This window comes from Papaver somniferum, chromosome 7, assembly GCF_003573695.1.
Source record: "Papaver somniferum cultivar HN1 chromosome 7, ASM357369v1, whole genome shotgun sequence".
Taxonomy (NCBI): Eukaryota; Viridiplantae; Streptophyta; class Magnoliopsida; order Ranunculales; family Papaveraceae; genus Papaver; species Papaver somniferum.
This window is the reverse complement of record NC_039364.1, coordinates 50,211,304-50,230,829: the sequence shown is the minus strand read 5'-3', so window position 1 is coordinate 50,230,829 and position 19,526 is coordinate 50,211,304. Positions and strand designations below refer to the sequence as shown.

The following is a 19,526-nucleotide window of genomic DNA, read 5'->3' as shown; positions in this document are numbered from 1 at the left end:
CTTCTTCTTCTTCGGGGGATAGTTTGTTCTTTCGAACATCTTCCTCTAGTTGAATAATCATTCTCTTCTTAATATCCGCCTTAGTGGGTTCAAATAAGGCATGGCAAGTTTTTATGATATTTTGACGTATATGATATGTACATAGGAAATTTTGTGCGTCCGGGAAGACGTAGGATATTGCTTTCATTAATGCATCATCTTGATCGGTTACGATCACCCTCGGAAGTTGATTTTCCCGAAAGAATAATTTCAATTTTCGTAATGCCCAATGATAATTATAGTCCCTCTCGTTTCCCATTAAACACCAAGCCAATGTGAATGTTACCTTGTCTGAGGTTTGCCCCACGATGTTGAACAACGACATATTGTATTTGTTTGTCTTGTAGGTACAATCCATCATAAGAACACCACAACATGTATTTTCCAATTGTGAAAGCAAAGGATGCGAAATGAATATTTGAAGGGGCTTCTCGTCCGTCCCTCTTTTAATGATACGCGTGTAGTTTTAATCCCAAGCCATCTTCTCAAATTCTTGCATAACGGACCTCCCTTCTCATTCCACCCTTCTAATAGTTGCTTGTGCGCTATAAATTGTACGTAGAGAAGACATGTTGGACTCATCCTTTTCCTTGAATCCTCTGTGAATTTGTCTCGGTTTGATAAGTGCTTTGGTCAATCTCTTTACATCCTCGAACTCATGAGGTTTCAGCTTCGCAACTAGGGAGTGACCAACAGAATCTTTCGGATCCCGGTGGTTATGACAGCCACACAAAACCTCACAATCCCAATTGTTCATGTCATTTAAACGGAAAACAAGCTTAAACGGGCAATCATTCTTCCTCGTACAAGTCTTGTATACCCTATTAGTCTTCTTTGGATATACATAATCCTTTCTCTTGTGGCTATTCTTTTCCTTGTATTTCCCACTTCTCTCGCAAGCCATCTCAAAACGCATATTTGAACGTTCGGTATTCCTCACCAACACACACATGTTCTTAAGAGCCGTCTCTTTAGCCCAAGCGATTGCTTCATTTCGATCTATTATTCCCTACATAAGATCAATTTCACATTCATTAGAAGGTTCATTACTAGCAATCCATTAGTAAAGTATTCTTTGGTCACATACCGGAGGTATTTTATAGTATTCTGACGTATCCCGATAAAGCGGCTTTGCATTTGTTGAATCAATATATGTCACCACCTAAAGATCGAACGAAAATTAGTTCCAAACGAAATTAAAACACTATGCCGGAAACAAGTACCGGCATGCTCGACCAATGTTCCGGCATTGTCGAACTTAGCCAAAACTGAAGACCAAATTTGAAACATATTCCGGCATACATTATTCATTAGACAACATCGCCGGAAAACAAGGTGTCGGCACTGTCGTAATTTATTGTCCCAAGCCAGTACACGCTACCGGCATTCCAATTAATTGATATGTAATGCCGGTATTTAGCTCTGGAAAACATTTATTCCTGTATGTTTTTTTGTAGGTGCCGGCATTGTAAATTTGAAACTAAACAACACCGGTTGCACTGCCGGCATTCTCGAAATTTATGGTACCACGCCGGTAACTGGTTCCGACGTTGATGGTTATTAATTTTCCATGACGGTTTTTGGGTTTACATGGAAATGTTTCATGTATGTTTTTCATGCAGTTCCGGCATGGTAACCTATCAATGAACCCATGCCGGTTTAATATTCCGTAGTATATTCCTTGGTAGGTAAAAAAGTTAACTGCGTACCGGCATAGTTTTTGGTAGAATACTATGCCGGATCAATATTCAAATTGGGGGATATCGCTTTACCGGCATGGTCGTAGTATGCCGGCATGGTATTCATAATACGACCATGCCGGCACCGAGGTTTTACAGTTGAAAAAATGGCGGGTTTAAAGAAAAAAATCGATTTTTCAACCTCCTAGCAGCTTTACCTGTGTATTGGGGATGCTTGCATGTTGTGCAAGTTTACTTTCTTGTGTAGCTTCTTCGAAAAACTCTCCATACTCGTCAAAATCATCATTCAAGGGTGTTGGCTTAACAAAGAGTTGCAATTGAGAGTTGTTATCGTTAGCTCCTTGTTGTGGTAGAGCTAAAGATTCAGCAGCTGCAATTCTCTCCTCACAATCATCTTCCATTTTCACAAAAAAAAATTCCACTCAAAAATATTTTTCCCTCCTTCTACTCTCACCTCACTCACCCAAATTCAAATAAAACACACACTAATCATTTATCAAAAATCTTAAGATTTTACTAATTATTATTAATCACTAATCCTGATTACTGAGGGGTAGATTAGGTAATACGTAAAATACTTAGATAAGGGGTGACCCCGAATTGATATCTGGAACCAGTTTTGTCCTTTTCTTATATCCCGATTCCTTTTTTTATCCCCAATTAATGGTTCATATATAAACTTGTTTTATCCCAATTCTTCCAAAGCTTTTGTTTCCTTTCTTTTTGGAGTCTCTGGTAATCTCAAATTGTCTGAGATTCTGCCGGAACGTAGAGAGATCCGGCGCCATCACTGTAACTGCTTATAATTCATCCCGAAGTTATGAACCCAGAGTAGTAAGTTCCAATATCTGTTTAACTTTTGTCTCCAAGTTGTAAGATATATGAAAAATTCTGTTGTTTTGGTCAATTGTTGTACTTCGAGTTCTGTTAATCTTGTAGATCTATCTTCTTCTCTTGTATCGATTGAGTGTTGATTTAGTTCATATTAGGGCTTCCTATTGTAAAATCCATATGTTTCTTGGAATCTGTTATTTAGTTGTTTAAATTGATGTGATCTGCTTGTAATAAGTTAGATCGGAGCAATTTGAAATTTTGTTATTGTTAGCGAATTCTGCTTCTGTTGAGCACTGCATGTAAAATTGTGAAAGAAACCTTTTGTGTCTTTCACACCTATTCCGGTCGGTTAGATGCATGGAGGAAATTTAGAGTTTGCTGTCTTAAACCAAATTGGCATGAGCACACTTTGTAGTATCTAGATGGAGAGTACTTGATCTATTTCAACTGACTAGAAACATGCAACAGTTATTAGGAGCTATAAGAGTAATTGCCCACAATTGGATTTTAACACTATTGTTTGACTAGAAACACACAGCAATCGTGCTAAGGTCTATGAACCTTGTTGGCTGTTGCATGCCTGATTGGATTAGCTTACAGTTGTAGATAACGAGAGTAGTTAACTGGGTATATAGGTTTATAGCATGGAACTTTTTTTGCTATTTGTTTTTGGTTAGGGTGGCTAGATTATTATAATTTTGATGTGTGAGTTCTAATTAAAAGAAAAATATTATTTTAATTCGCAAGTGAAATATTAAAGTTAAATCCAGAATGACCTTTTCTTCTGCTGTTCCTTACTTCCGTTGAATTTGATTTACCGAACTTTGTTAAATATTTGGCTTTCCCACTTGGGTAACTTATGGGCTGTGTCTGGATCTATTTGGCAGTGACTATCTGTTCAAGCTTCTTCTCATCGGAGATTCTGGTGTTGGGAAATCATGCCTGCTTCTGAGATTTGCTGTAAGTGGATGTTGTTCCTTGCCGTTATATATTTCGTTGTTGACTTAATTATGTCATTGATGCTGTATTCTAGAGCGGTTTTGTTTTGCCTACATTGGAAAAGTGGCTTGTGCTCCATCGTTGTGGAATCAAGCTCTATCAATGCCCTGACTGTTTTTCACATCTATGATGCAGGACGATTCGTATCTTGAAAGTTACATCAGCACTATTGGCGTTGACTTTGTAAGAATATTGCTATTGCGTATCTTAATGTGTTTTTTGTAGAAAATGACTTGGATATTTATCATGTGTTTTTTGTAGAAAATGACTTGGATATTTATCATGTGTTTTTTGTAGAAAATACGCACTGTGGAGCAGGACGGAAAGACTATTAAACTTCAGATTGTAAGTTTACGGGGTTATGCCTTAGCTTGCTTTAGTTATTTTGTACTGCATATTATAAATATTCGGAATGTGAATACGTAGTTATATCCTGGTAGTGAAACACAGCAACCCGTTGGTTGCTGCTGCAAATGATCTTTCATCCTTCCATGCCAAGTGAATGAAGTACTTCCGATTTTTTTTTTTTAATAATGATCTCTTGACTGATCCATCCTTGTTTCCCAATTCTGAGTTCCTCTGTCTGTAGCTCCCGTAAACCGTGGAGATCTTCTTATGTTTTTTTTTTAACTGGACCATGTAGTGGGACACTGCTGGGCAAGAGCGTTTCAGGACAATCACTAGCAGCTACTACCGCGGAGCACATGGGATTATTGTAAGTAGATTTGTCTCTGTGTTTGGCACTTGGATGCTATATTTCTTATCTCTATGTGTTTTAACTTTGGTGGCTTCTTTTCAGATTGTGTATGATGTCACAGACCAAGAAAGCTTTAACAACGTGAAGCAGTGGTTGAACGAGATTGATCGTTATGCCAGTGATAATGTTAACAAGCTTCTGGTGGGGAACAAGAGTGATCTCACCGCAAATAAAGTCGTGTCAACTGAAACTGCTAAGGTAAAATGTTCTTACGGGTTGGAAACAAGGCTTTGTCAACTTATTATAGATAACAGATGCACATCAATTAACCTTCGTTGTAAACAAATTGCGGGTCTGAAATGTTGTTTATGTTACATTATTACTTTCCTTTCCTGTTTGCCGATAAGCTTGTTAATATTGGGAAATTTGTCATGCAGGCCTTTGCTGATGAGATAGGGATCCCATTCCTTGAAACCAGTGCAAAAAATGCGACTAATGTTGAGCAAGCCTTTATGGCCATGGCTGCTGAAATAAAAAACAGGTAGTCCTTTTGTTTGTTTTTAGTGGTTAACTAATAGATTGAGAGCTCTACTTATAGAGTACACAAAAGGTCAAATGCTGTGTTGATGGGTACCACCTTTATTAGTGTTTAACTGTGCCATCACTCTACTTGCAGTCCGTATATTATCACTTATATCCCACGTTAATTTGTAAATTGGGGTTTTTCAGGATGGCAAGCCAACCTGCTATGAACAGCGCTAAGCCTCCAACCGTTCAGATCCGAGGACAACCCGTGACTCAGAATAGTGGTTGCTGCTCCTCTTCTTAAGGATGAGATAAAGATGTCTTTAGTTCCGACTTTTTATCTCTCTGACAATCTTTGTCCCTCCATCCTTGTAAAACTAGTCTCCCTCTGGCACACTTATTCGTCAGCCAGCTTCCTTCTCTCACGGGATCATTTCCTGATTGCTCTTTTTCTATTTGTTCTTCAGCTAGAAGCTGATCCTTTGCGTTGTTTTTTTCTTTTCTCTTCTTTTTAAAGCCTCGCGTCATTAGGGGCCATCCTAAAAGAATTAGGGGCCACACTAAAAGACAAAAAAGGTCACCCAAGCATAATAAGTGGTCATCCCTTAACCGAGTAAGCCGTTGGCGAAACTACCCTTCTACAATCGGAAGTTAAGGACACAAATTAACTTCCGGTTGTAGTGGTTCAATCCTGGACGTTCCAAGACTCCATGGTGGTTTGGTGGTGGTTTCATGGTGGTCAATGCATATAGGTTGGAGTTTTTGGCCGATGAACATTCGGGAGTTAAGGACATAATTTAACTTCCGAGTTAAGGACATAATTTAACTTCCGATTGTAGTGGTTCAAGCCTCGACGTGCCAAGGCTCCATGGTGGTTCGTTGGTGGTTCCACGGTAGTCAATGCATATGGTTTTGATTTTGTGGCCACTTTACATTCGGGAGTAAGAATTTTTACTTATCTTCCAAGTGTAACAATCGGGAGATATTTGGCTTGACAAACTCCCGAATGTATATTGGCCCAAAATTCTGAATTTCGAAAAACACTAATCTTTGGAGATTTTGTAATTGTTACATTCGGATTCGGAAGCTAAGTAAAAGCTTTTACTCCCGATTATAGTGCATGCAAGACTCGAATTTCCAAAGCTCTTGGTGGTTCCAAGGTGGGTGCAAGGAGGCAAAACTTAATGACTTGGATTTTGTGGCCACTTTACATTCGGGATTAAGAGCTTTTACTTAGCTTCCGATTGTAACAATCGGGAGATATTTGGCTTGACAAACTTTCGAATATGTATTGGCCCAAAATTCTGATTTTCGAAAAAAACTAATGATTGGTTGTTTTGGAATTGTTACATTCGGAAGCTAAGTAAAAGCTTTTACTCCCGAATATTCCTTGGCCACAAACTCCAAACCATATGCATTAGCCACCTTGGAACCACCACGAGCCTTGGCATTTCGAGCCATCATGAGCCTTGGAACCACCATAATCGGGAGATATTTGGTTTGCTAAACCTCCGAATGTAAAGTGGCCCAAAATTCTGATTTTCGAAAAAAACGCATAATTCGTATTTTTTGGAATTTTTACAATTGGATGATAAGTTAAGGATATAACCTCAGAATGTTCATCGGCCAAAAACTCCAAACCATATGCATTGGCCACCTTGGAACCACCACGAGCCCTGGCATTTCGAGCCACCGTGAGCCTTGAAACCACTATAATCGGGAGATATTTGGTTTGCTAAACCTCTGAATGTAGAGTGGCCCAAAATTCTGATTTTCGAAAAAAACTAATGTTTGGTGGTTTTGGAATTGTTATAATCGGAAGTAAGGGAAAATACCCAACTTCCGAATATGCATTGGCCACAACCTCCAAACCATATGCACTGACTACCTTGGAACCACCACGAGCCTTGGCATCTGGAGCCATCATGAGCCTTGAAACCACCATAATCGGGAGATATTTGGTTTGCTAAACCTCCGAATGTAGAGTGGCCCCATATTCCGATTTTCAAAAAAACTCATAATTTGTATTTTTTGGATTTTTTACAATCGGATGATAAGTTAAGGATATAACCTCTGAATATTCATCGGCCAAAAACTTCAAACCATATGCACTGACCACCGTGGAACCACCACCGAACCATCATCGAGCCTTGACACGTCGAGGATTGGACCACTACAATCGGAAGTTAATTTGTATCCTTAACTTCCGATTGTAGAAGGGTAGTTTCGCCAATACGGCTTACTCGGTTAAGGGATGCCATTTATTACGCTTGGGTGACCTTTTTTGTCTTTTAGTGTGGTCCCTAATTCTTTTCTAGTACCACCTAATGACGCGAGGTTTTAAAGGGCCTGTAGAAATCGGGAATGTTTTTGGTAAATAGCCGCGCAGGATTTTTTTCAGTTTTGCGTATTGTGTTTGTTTTCTTCTAGAACATACTACATTTTTAACACTACATGTAACTGATAAACAAAATGAAAAAGTTAAGTACCGTTCTTGTGATTAAGCAGGGATATAAGTGTCAACCCTCAGAGCCTGGATTGAGTTCAATTTCTGGATTGCTCCCTTACAATATTTTTTTCCCTCGTAAAATTAGGGCTGTAACTTGGTTGATATATTAGAATACGTTTTCTCACTCTGCGCCTTCTTGGAATGGCTTACGTGAAATGAAAGAAAACTAGCCTAAAGGAAAGTAGCTACCTCTTCAAAGAAAGAACTTGGTATGAGGCATACGAAAATCTGGAAACAGATGATTCCTTGCTCATTGGAGATCCTTTCGCTACTCAAGATCCGATGATGCCCAGTGTGCAAATTGAATTGAATATGCTCATATATGTGACATAATGGACATTCCATTTGACTTGACCAAAGTGCTTTTCCTTGAGTGATGACAATTGACAAAGAACGATCCGAGACACTTATAGATATAGCAAATCCATCCTTTCCATATCGTTGATAATAATAATAAAACAATAACTACAGAAGACTGAACATAATTCTGATAATTTCTGTTTAGCGGAGGTTAAATCACCTAAATATAAAGACACAATTTCAAGCTCTCACCAATAATCACCACATGAACAAGTTCCATTCCTGAAATGATGAAACCTCACAGTATCTCTAACGAATATTTCCCGCTCTTCAATCACAGAGATGTATTTTATGGCATTATGACAATCGCCACATATTCTGAGGTTCTTAAATATCCGAATTTCAGCTCTCTTTGCTGTAGTTATCAGTCCAAAAGCAACTGCTAATTTCTCACTATGCCTGGACAGTAACATCTCCTTCTGTTCCACGCCCACATCATGTAATGCAAATTCAAGATTTGGCACAAACCCAGCCAGCTTCATCTTCTTCTCCAACTCATACAATTTCGAGTGTATTAACTCCAAATCAGGGTGAATCCCGTCTCCGGACCTGAACTCATGAACAACATTCTTCACCTCAATCCAACTATACCCAGGTGTTTTCACAACCTTATGTTCCTTCATCAACTGCCGAACCCTAGCTACTTGATCCCACCTTTTCATGTCTGCATACACATTAGCAAGCTGGACATAACCAGCCGCACTATTTGGATCCAAATTTAGCAACTTCTGTGCTGCAAATTCAGCTAGCTCTAAATTCTTGTGAATCCTACAAGCCCCTAATAGTGTTCCGAATATGGCTGGATGTGGCTCATAAGGCATTCCACTAATCAAATCTACGGCCTTTTGCAGGAAACCAGCTCTTCCAAGCAGATCAACCATACACGTATAGTGATCTGGCATAGCTTCAATCCCATAATCTCTTTTCATTGATTCAAAATGCTTAATCCCAAGATCGACCAATCCTGCATGATTACATGCTGACAACAACGCAACAAAAGTGATCCAATCCGGCCTAACTCCCTGATTTTTAATCTCATCAAAGAACCCAATGGCTCTCTCACCAAGCCCATGTTGGGCATACCCTGAGATCATGGCATTCCAAGTAACAATATCTTTCTGCCGAATCCCATGAAAAAGTTTCTGTGCATTTCCTAAATCCCCACATTTACAGTACATACTAAGGAAAGATGTTAATACACTTGTATCAAAATACAATGGAGACTTGCAAACAAATTGATGAATTTGCTTACCCAACCCCAATGCAGATAAATTACTACACCCCACTAAAACACTACTCAAACTCCTCTCGTTTGGTCTAACACCCAAACCCACCATTCTCCTGAAAAGCTTCACACCATCTTCTGATCTACCACATTCAACGTACCCAGAAATCATGGAATTCCAACTCACCAAGTTCCTAACCGGCATTTCTTGAAACAAATTTTCAGCCAATTCTATCTTTCGGGACTTCATATACCCAGTAATCATCGCTGTCCAAGCAACGACACTTTTAATCGGAGCTTTATTAAAGAAATCAAATGCAGAATCCAAATCGTTAGCTTCAACATAACCAGAAATCATGGCACTCCACGAAACACTATTTTTCTCCCGCATTATTGAAAATAGTTCCAAAGCTTCGTTCATTTGCCCATTCCTTGACAAACCCGATATCATGGTGTTCCAAGATGCAAAATCTTTAACAGGTATTCTATGAAAGAAATTCCATGCTGTTTTAATATCAGAATTATTAATATAACAAGCTAACAGAGTGTTAAAAGACACAACATCTGGTTCAGGAATTTTATCAAACAACTCTCGAGCTTCCTTGAGTTTCCCAGGTTTTCTCGAATACCCTGCCAATATCGAATTCCACGTGACAGTCGTTTTAACTGCCATGTTTTCAAAAACTTTACGAGCTGAATCTAAATCAGCAATCCGAATATAATTAGTGATCATCTTATTTGATGACACAATGTCATCATGAGGATACAGTGATTGGGATCTTCTGGATGAGGGTTGAGTAGGAATCATGTTATTGGTGGGAACAACGAAATGGGGTTTTCCCAGTGAAAGAGAAGAGGGAGGTTTTGTGAGCAATGGGTCATTAACATCATGGAGATTTGGATTTTCAGAAGGGAGGGTAGAGTGATGCTTATGGTAGAGATTTAGGGTTTTGATAAGATAGAGAAATCTACTAAAATGGAGATGGTTTGCTGTTGTCTTTTTTGTAATTAGAGACATTGGCCATTTATTTGAAGATTAGGAAATTAATATGTCGCTGAAGACCTTCGAAGAAAGTCTTGAAATGATATGTATGGTTTAAGTGATTTTGGACGTGCTTCAAGTTAAATAACGAACCAAATGTGTGCGTGGACAAACCTGTATGGTTGTATGGCCGTAAACTAAGAGCAGTTCAAGTTTGTTCATTTTGATCCCACAATGGACTCAACAAATATGAAAAATGGATGTTCAAACCCATAAATTTGTCGGTTTGTTCATTGAGTTGGAGGATGTAGCGAGCGTTTGATGATAGGCCGGGCGAGCTTGCCTCAAACGCTGGGGTTGAAGACAAAACCACTGGCGCTTTCCTGGGCAGCGCGCGTTCTTTACTTAATCGCCAGAGCTTGTCCCTCCAGCGCGCGTTTGTCATAGAAGCGCCAACGACTGAATCTGGACGGCTAGAAACTCTTGTGATCTAATGGCTATAATTTTTGAGTTCTATAAATACTCCTTATTTCAACTCCAAATTCACACATTCTACACATTCTTCACTCTCAAATCATCTACAAAAATGTCTCCCAGAGTTCGTGGTGTTAGATTCACTAAACAAGAGGATTTAGCTATTCGTAGAGCCTTTGTTTTTCACACACAAGATGCTGTCATGAGTAATGTAGCCGATTCAACGTTGACTTTCTGGGAGAAAGTTTACAGGATGTTCACCGCTGAAACTGGGAACATTCATTGGCGTGATTCTCACGGATTGCAGCATCATTTTAGTGTAATTAGTATGAATGTATTAGAGCTCGTCGCCCAACTAATAGAGAATCACCAAAATAAGCTCAACGGTGAAGCCGAACATGAAGTGTTGCCCAAAACTCTAGCAATGTGGCAAGCATCTCACCACGGTCTTCCTTTCGACATCCATGCTTGTTTCAACATTCTAAGGGTGCTCAACAGATACGATCCCTACATCGCCCTAGGAATTCCACCACCCGCCGAGAATTGACGCCTATGTAGTAGTTGTTTTAATTTAATGTATTTCTTTTATTCTCATGTATGATGTGGTTGTTCAATGCAGTATGTTTTTATTTATGAAATTGATGGTGCAATGCTTAATCGAGAAAAAATTTGAATTACTTATGATATTGATGGTTTTAGATAATCGTAATAACACAAAACAAACAACAAATTAAATAACATAATACCATAGTGAATCGATTTGTCCTTCAACTTCAATCAGCCCACTCCACCAAAAAACACTTAGGACATTCCCAGAAGGGCGCTTGAAGGAAAGTCGCGAGGTTTTACTACCAACGCCGACGACTACATTTCCAACGGCTCGATTTTCTTCCTCGACCTATAAATTTCATTCTTCCCATCACATCTTCTTCTTCTTCTTCTTTTATAAAACTGTTAATCTCTCTCACTCTGCAGAAATGTCTGTTAGAAATCGTGGTCCCAAGTTTACTGAAGAAGATGATATAACTATATGCAAAGCATATTTTTTTCCTAGGGTAATCACTGGTATGGGATTTCAAGACGGTTCTTTTTGGGATAACGTTTTTTCAATGTTCGTCTCACTGACGGGAAACCAAGGAAACCGAGATGCTCGTCGATTGCGTGCTCGTTTTCTATCTATTAGGCTTGCAGTCCAGCCATTTGTTGCTCTGGTAATGAAAATTGATCGAGAAAAGTTCATCGGTGTAACTGAAGATGAAGTGATCCAAACAGCTCTTGATAATTGAGAGGAATCTCATGGTAAACCTTTTCGTTACGAAACGTGTTTTAGAATTCTAAAAGATGGTCCATCTCAAGCACATTTGTACTGCACTTGAATGCCGCTCCCGGTCTTTACAATGGAAGAAGATGTTACTCTTGTTTGATGTTGGATACATCGTTTGATGAGACCAATGAACAATGACTATTTCTGGGAAAGAGTATTGAGACATTTTGTAGCATCGCGGACCGAAACCAGAAGAAACAATAAGAGCCTAGAACTAAGAATTGCATTCATCACTAGGGAAGTCAAATATTATACGGAAGTTTTGTGGATGGTTCACCGTAGCTATTCTGGATTATCCAACGAAGAACTGGTGAGTATTTTACCTTTGTCCTCACTGATCAACTGCATCATTAATATCTGAACTTGTTGTTTATCTGTTTTACATAAAACAATCGCTCAGACCAAGTTTACTGAAGAAAGCGGAAGAGAGTTTAAGCATTTTGAATGTTATGAACTCTACAAAGAGAATGTCTCTGGATTTGATGTAGTTTGATGTTTTTGTTGTGGTTTATTAAAATATAGTTTGATATTATTTGCAAGTTTAAATTGTAATAAGTTTCGCTTAATCTGAAGTGGAAATCTCTATTTTAAAATCTAAATATTTTCATTCATTGATGCCAATTCTTTTACAAGATATAAATTTAGGCAATAATAAAACGTACTAAACAACTTCAATAAAAATCGAGTACAAGTTTTGGACTCCTGTTTATTTTCATTTGACGTATCTTCCATTCAACGCGCGCTTTGACAGTTTCGCCTTTGTGTTTGAATTTTTTGTTGTTAACTTTCGAAACTGGAGCTCTTTCTTTGCCTTTTAGTGGAACATTTTCTTGGAGCAACTTCAAAAACTTGCACTTCCCTCTTACAATTTTCAATCTTTTTAAAACTCCCACATATCTTAGAAACAACATCTTCAAGTTTTGCATCCCAAAAAAGTGTGGTCGCCTTTTCAGCCATTGAGAAATAGATTTTAGAAGAGAAAATTCAAGAGAAGTGAGTTTTGGTGTGAGTGAATTGTTTGAAATTGATGGTAATTTATAGAGGTAAAAAGTGAATTTTGAATTTTAAAAAACTACTCGTTGGCGTTTTTGTTACAAACGCCAGCGTCATATGTTAAAGCGCCGCGTTGAAGCTTTGAGCTCCAGCGCTTGTCCTACCAACGCCGACGCTTTAGTTACAAACTCCAGCGTTTGTCTGTCGCTCGCGCGCTTAGTTATCTAACACCGTATGCTTTATCATAGTGGAAAAACCAGTTTGGCCATCCACCTGGATCAATAAAGATATGAGTTTGTTCATTCCCATAGGAATTGACCTAAGAGCTTCTCCAATGATTATTGTGTGTGTTTGCTATGTGGCAACACAAATAAGACATCCTCACTCTATCATTCCGAATCTAAATACTACATTCTCATTAATTTTGACCCCACCAAAATATGATAGGGACAATTGTGGTTTGAGTAATGAATGGAGCTTTCTCATTAATTCTAGCCCCGCATAAATTTAAAGTACTTTGCCACGAGTCCTTTACATCTGCCACTCAACCTTTAACCCCACTATCTCTATGCAACTGACGAGCACAAAAAGAAAACCTCAGAATTTTCAGAACCCCTGTTTGATTTGATCAATCTTCTCAAAATTAATTCTTCACAATCACAATCTCAATGGATTGATCACAAACTGATTAATTTTGGTATCTATTTATTCTCATTGGATAATTAAAAAAACAATCACCGGAAACAGGTTCGTCAGCTCTCCCATCACCATAACCATCTCTCACAGATTTAGGTTACATGATTTTGGAATCTACAGAACTGATATCTTTATTTTCACAGCCCATGTTTGATTTGATCTCTCCTCTGAAAACTGATTCTTCGTAATCACAATCCCAAATGGTATGATTACAACCATGAGTGGTTTGGTTTCTATTACTGTTCTCCTTGAATAATCAAATAAGCAATCACGGTAACATCCATGTGAATTCATCATGCTAACTAATTGTGGTTTTTAATCTCTTGCAGATTCAGGTTTTTTCTATTTAAGTGGTGCTTAAAATTATGATGGACAAGAGTACGTTTGTTCAATAGGTAAGATTAATTGCTTAAAAATCATGATTCAAACTTTGAGTGTGTTCGCAGGTGCATAGCGTAATTCATGAATATTCGTCGAGAACCTTACTTTTTGAGTATTTGTTGAAGCATACTGCAATCATCAAGGTACTCTCTCTAAGGTTTAGAATTAACACACGGTATCAGTTCATAGGTTACAAAATACACCTACATTACGCTTCAAAAAATGCATTAGTAACCCACAACTCTGCATTTATTTCTTGAGAGTATTTATGGACTAATCTCAAGGCAGTCCTCCAGAGTTCGTTCATTAAAGATAGTTGTTACTTCCAACATTCCTGTTCAGTTTCTTTATAAACGATGGTAATAAATGATGACTTAGCGTAACTTTTTTTTGTAGTTTGTTATTGTTTGCTTAATATCGGATTTTGTAAAACTAATGTAGGTCAGTGAACGATGGAGAGAAGATGGTAGGTGCTGAAATCATGAAAAACTAATAGCAAAACAGCCGTCGAGAGTTTGTTCGTTAAAGATAGTTGTTAGTGCCTACATTCTTGTTCAGTTTCTTTATAGACGGTGGACTAACCAATGACTTACCTCAAGCAACCCAAATAGTGTTTAGAGATTGTACTTGAACTCCAAAATATCACTCATGTCGATTGCAACATAGAATGAAACTTCATCATCACCCTATAACTAATGCATGTCCGAGTACTATTTTGCACCTTCCATAAATTCAGGAGCCTCTGCTAAGATTTTTTGCTGTCACAGTTTTCTCCATTTTCTCTTCCGAGGTTTTTTCTTGCAGCCTCACTTGGTAACATTTCCCATTCAGGTATGCCTCTTTATCTGTACATAGCCATTAAAAGATTAGTTTTTATTTATTATTCGCAAACCATATAATTAAACTGTTAACATAGCACGTGATTGTGATGTGCATTCCCCGGTCCATTTAGAATGCCAGTTTTTTGGTGTTAGTAAGTGGGCAATGCACATTTTGTTTGAGTTGCTTTTCCTTTTTGCTTCATACGTTTGAAAGTTCCACTTATGGTGCACATCTAATTATTCCTGGATGGATTCAACCAGAAATCTCACGCCTATCTTTTAGATTATATCAGTAAAACGTTTAGTGTGAACTTGAGAGTTTCTCTTTAAGTAGCTGTTAGTATAAATTTTGAATGAGTAAGCAGAGACCATAAACTGCTCCTGCACCAGAACTTACTTTTACATACCGTGACGAGAATATCAAGACCATGGGCTCATCAAATTTCATGGGTGTGACAACAAAGGGGTTAATTAGCTTTGGTTAATTCATGGTTTTTCCCTAAACTTGCAAGGTGTGTGGATGTGAAATCCGTCTTTACAGGATATGATCACTTAAATAACTGGTAGACATTTTTGTTGGGTTTCCTTGCATAGGGATCTTAGAAAAAATATTATGTTTTAGCAATGGGTTGTACCTAATCTAATTTTTGATTATTAACTTTTTCTAAAACACCAAAGAATGGATGTGACCATAATGGGAACGTAGCCAGTTTTACCTGCCATAACGGGGTGAAGCATCTAGAGTCATGGTTGTGGCTCCTCGGATATCATTTGTGACTACCCGTATATTATATATAAATTGGACTTCGGTATGTTCTTTTCCTTTCCTCTTTATACGTTAATTTTAACGTGTCGTAAACTATTTTTGTATTTTTAAACAGGTCTTGAATATAAACTGGAATATCTGAGTCGTCACCTTCTGGAAAATAGGTCACTTTGAGAGCTCAAGTTTCACTTATTTGAGAACCAGAGCTGCAAACGAATGAAAGACAGTGTGTTTCTGCCTTTTTGGTCACCTATGTTACTCTGAATGTATTTTTTCGTTTTAAATTTTCTTTTCATACGATATATGGTAGTATGATTTATACTTTATAATGTTCCAGGGTTGAATATTTCGATGGGTGTGGCACAACATCTCATATGAGCTGTTTGGGGTGATCTCAGTCGTCATCCATCTCTAGGACAATTGTTCGTTGTCGTTGTAGGAATTTTTCTAGAAATGCTCTTGGAAATCAATCATTTCCCTCATTACAAAGGATTACTGATGTATATGTATGTTGGATGCTACCACCATTCCTCTTACCTACTTATGGTGGAATTTTATTAAGGACAATAGCCAGTTTAAGACTTCAAACTTCATGAAGGTAAAGGAAAAAAGCTGAAGTGATGCACACCGGAAATCTTCCCAGTTTAGGAAAACTGAAATGATCAGAAAAAGTCATGAGAACTTTCACTCAAATGTTTTTTTTTTTTGTTGGTGAGAACCTCTGAAAATATTACTTTCAAACAGTGCAAGAAGAAACTGAAAATGTTGGAAGTGTTATACGCAGTTTGAGCTACAGCTGAAACAAGGTTCAACTGCGATGCAAGAACCACTCAGAATGGAGAGATAATGTGCCTGATATCAGCCCTATCTTGGCAAGACAGAAAGGGACAATCAGTTGTAGAGTGGAGATTGAAGACAAGAATGTAATTAAACAGTGCAGGAAGAAACTAAAATTGCTGGAAGAAAACTCTGACACTAATCTTCTTGACATATCTAAAACCTTTTTTTTCCTGACTTAGGTACTTTGAAGTGTAATTTTTCACGAGGATGTCACAAGTGAGCATTAGCTTTATGTCTGAAAACTCTATGTTTGTAAACTTTAACACTTGGTGGATCTCACTCTCCATTAGCTAATAGATATTGGCAATTCTGATAGTTAAGAGAGCCTAACTAATTTGTTATTCACTATGATGAGTTTTTAACTTCAAGTTTGATCCAAAGAATCTGAGCTATGTAGACATTACTTGAACTATCAAAATAACCAAAAAAAAAAAAGGGACAACCAAACAAAATTACATTCACGGAACTATTGAAATAAGAAAAAAAAATGGACAGGCAAACAAAAAGGTATCACCCGGTGTGCAGCACGGGTTACTATCTAGTTTTTCCTTCCTTAAAATTAGGGAGAGAAAAAAATACATCTCAGATGTTATTGTATTTGACATCTGTTTTTATCAGTATAAAATTTATTTTAATAATTCTAAGATTCTATTAGATTTTATTAAAGTTAAAAATAGTTGTTTAACATATAAAAGTCAATTCAGTTAAATAAAAGCTGACTAGGATGGTAGACCATGTCAAGGAGAATGTCTAAAACTAGACATTCACCTTGACAATGTCTACCCAAATTCATCTATACGTTGATATAAGACATCAGGGTTGGAGAATGATTTTAGAGAAAATAAATGTGTATCCGAGGTGGATTTTGACATTTATCTCCACACACATGTCATTGAAGAAGCTCTTAGTTGGCGGGAATGCAGACAATGGTCTGTATTCGGTATACTTCCTATGGTGCAACGTCACAACTTACATGTCTGAAATAAAAAAGGTATCGAATTTCTGAATGTGTGAAAGATGATGCTACCAAGGAGTTCGTAACCCAAAAGAAAACATTTCTTTTTGTTTTTACACCTCTGTTAATGTGTTAGTTACTGCTAGTTAGATGTGTTAAGTGTAACCCATGTTCTACTCCAGCGGGCTGTCCTCTTTAACAGAATCTTCCAAAAAAAAATTTGTTTTTATTTCTTTTTTTTTTTGAAGAGTATGGTAATTAAATACAAATATTTTTGTAAAGATTCTTGTTTTGGTTAATGGTTAATGTAATTTTCTTCTTCCCAACTAGATTTCCACTATGGTATAACACCAAAAAATTTAAGAAGTTTCCTGGTTCCGATTCTTTTCTCTCTAATTTCTCATCAAAAAATTTCTTATTTTTTATTTTCAAACTCATATCTCTTGAGTATCTTGTTCTTTAGATTCAAGAATTCAGATTCAATCTCGTTTAAGAAGAAATTCTCATATTTACTTTTCTAGCTTCTAATAATGCAAACCAAATTACTCGGTTCCGATTAACCAATTTATCACTATTGTTTCACTAAAATTTAATGTGACAACTAACTAAACCTCGAAATCCTTCATGCTACCTGTAATTCACATATTCATAACCATGAAATACCCGGATGGATCTTATGAATGTGTGGTTCAGTTCACAAGTAATGCAAATGCTAACAATTAAAGTTGAGCTACTCATTTTAAAATTTTGTACGTTTCACAAAAGTTGATCATTTTCATTTTCATTTGCTATTTTTCCAAACAAATTCTTATTGTTAGAGCATTGATCGGTTGAACCTACCAAGCATTGGTATGTCAAGTTTGGTTGTCATATTTTAGTTCTAAAACTTGAAGCTGCTTGATTTGATTACTAGAGTCAACTTCGTTATGAGACTATCTCTTGTTACTCATGAAGAACATGAATACGTACCGGCATCAATGAATATATCATCGTTCGTTTTGAGGTCAGTAACTACAGACTCGACGTATTCCATTTCTATCTTTGTTCTTTCAAGCCAGCATTTATTAAAAACATAACATAAGAAGTAAAGTTTGTCAACTTGTCCCTAGTATTGGTGACTTGGTCATTATACTATGATCAAAGTATCAAGGAAAGATATACTAGTTGTTTCATACAACTTGGGTATATGGAGTTACGAAGTATAGTTTATCTATGGACTTTGTGAATCGACATAACAATAATTTGTACTTATTATTATTTACTGTGTTGAACTTCCGCAATGAATGCAACCCTTGGGATTCTGATTTAACGTTACATCATGTACATAATCTAAGGAAGTTGAATTGAGAAATTTAGTTTTGTAATTGAAAGGGATTTCAGGACTGATCCTAAACTTAGGACCGATCCCTTGTAGTAAGAACCGATCCTGACATACTTCAAACATGTTATACATTTTCGATGGGTTAGTTATCTTCGGGTTCTGCAAACATCAAAATGTACTTGGTTTGAACTTGGGATGTTCACATGATGTCGACATAGTAATTTGAAGATGTGCTAACCTCTTATATCTTAATGTTAAAATGTTAAAGTATTTTCCTTTGAAACTGAAATTCAAAAACTTTTCAAAGATTCAAAATATATGCTTACCATATCCCAGAGGTTTCCATATCTCTATTTGATATATTAGCGAAAATGTGGATGTACCAAAAAACACCACCAACTTTTTCTTAGGAAACCTGTATGGACTAAACACGAATATAATTCTGAGAGTTCGACTTAATGAATATCAATCAAGGAATTATACGAAGAGGTTATATCTCTTTCTCTCACAATCAGAAAGTTTATAGAACCAAATCCGTGAACCTGACTATGTGTGAGAGTTCTTGGACGATCTCAACAAATCAATATCCAAGAATCAATCAAGTCGTATCCAACAAACAAATGTGGATGTATCTACTTTGATTGATTTGCGCACAACCTGTGATATTTCTATTATAAAGATAAATAATATAAAACAAGAAAAAGAAATAACACAGACACCATAATTTTGTTAACGAGGAAACCGCAAATGCAGAAAAATCCCGAGACCTAATCCATATTGAACACCAAACTGTATTAAACCGCTACAGACACTAGCCTACTACCAATTAACTTCAGACTGGAATGTAGTTGAGACTGAATTAAACCCTCACAGCAATTCAGTTACAGTCGCGCTTCTTACGCCTCTTGAATCCCTGTAGGACTCCGCGCAAATGATTCCCTTAGCTGAAATCCTTTACAGCCTAAGAGTTGCTTCAAATAATTGAAGACTTTAAACCAATCCGCCTCCTACAGATAAGCCTATATGTGATTTCCTTTCTGATCAATGGATTAAGGTGAGACTGGAAATCGATAGCAATAGACAAA

General features: G+C 37.2%; 2 protein-coding genes and 1 long non-coding RNA gene across 6 annotated transcripts; 2 read left to right on the top strand and 1 right to left on the bottom strand.

The window, feature by feature from the left end:
* The first annotated feature begins 2,415 nt into the window (after window positions 1–2,415).
* LOC113297257 (GTP-binding protein YPTM2) lies at window positions 2,416–5,288 on the top strand. Its single transcript, XM_026545685.1, has 8 exons — window positions 2,416–2,573; window positions 3,461–3,533; window positions 3,708–3,755; window positions 3,870–3,917; window positions 4,216–4,287; window positions 4,372–4,527; window positions 4,707–4,810; window positions 4,999–5,288. Exons 1-8 carry the CDS (start codon window positions 2,560–2,562, stop codon window positions 5,096–5,098), a joined length of 615 nt encoding a protein of 204 aa, XP_026401470.1. The 5' UTR covers window positions 2,416–2,559; the 3' UTR covers window positions 5,099–5,288.
* A 2,310-nt stretch (window positions 5,289–7,598) lies between these two features.
* On the bottom strand, window positions 7,599–9,965 carry LOC113297256 (pentatricopeptide repeat-containing protein At4g16835, mitochondrial-like). The gene has a single exon (XM_026545683.1). It carries the CDS (start codon window positions 9,904–9,906, stop codon window positions 7,852–7,854), a length of 2,055 nt encoding a protein of 684 aa, XP_026401468.1. The 5' UTR covers window positions 9,907–9,965; the 3' UTR covers window positions 7,599–7,851.
* Window positions 9,966–13,165: 3,200 nt separating this feature from the next.
* LOC113297255 lies at window positions 13,166–16,507 on the top strand. Of its 4 annotated transcripts, none has more exons than XR_003333409.1 (6): window positions 13,166–13,408; window positions 13,501–13,560; window positions 13,687–13,881; window positions 14,180–14,569; window positions 15,238–15,551; window positions 15,663–16,507. It is a non-coding gene; the product is annotated as an uncharacterized LOC113297255 (long non-coding RNA). The 4 variants fall into 4 exon arrangements; XR_003333408.1 differs by having other exon boundaries at window positions 14,180–15,368; window positions 15,441–15,551; XR_003333410.1 differs by having other exon boundaries at window positions 13,168–13,408; window positions 15,441–15,551.
* Window positions 16,508–19,526: the final 3,019 nt, after the last annotated feature.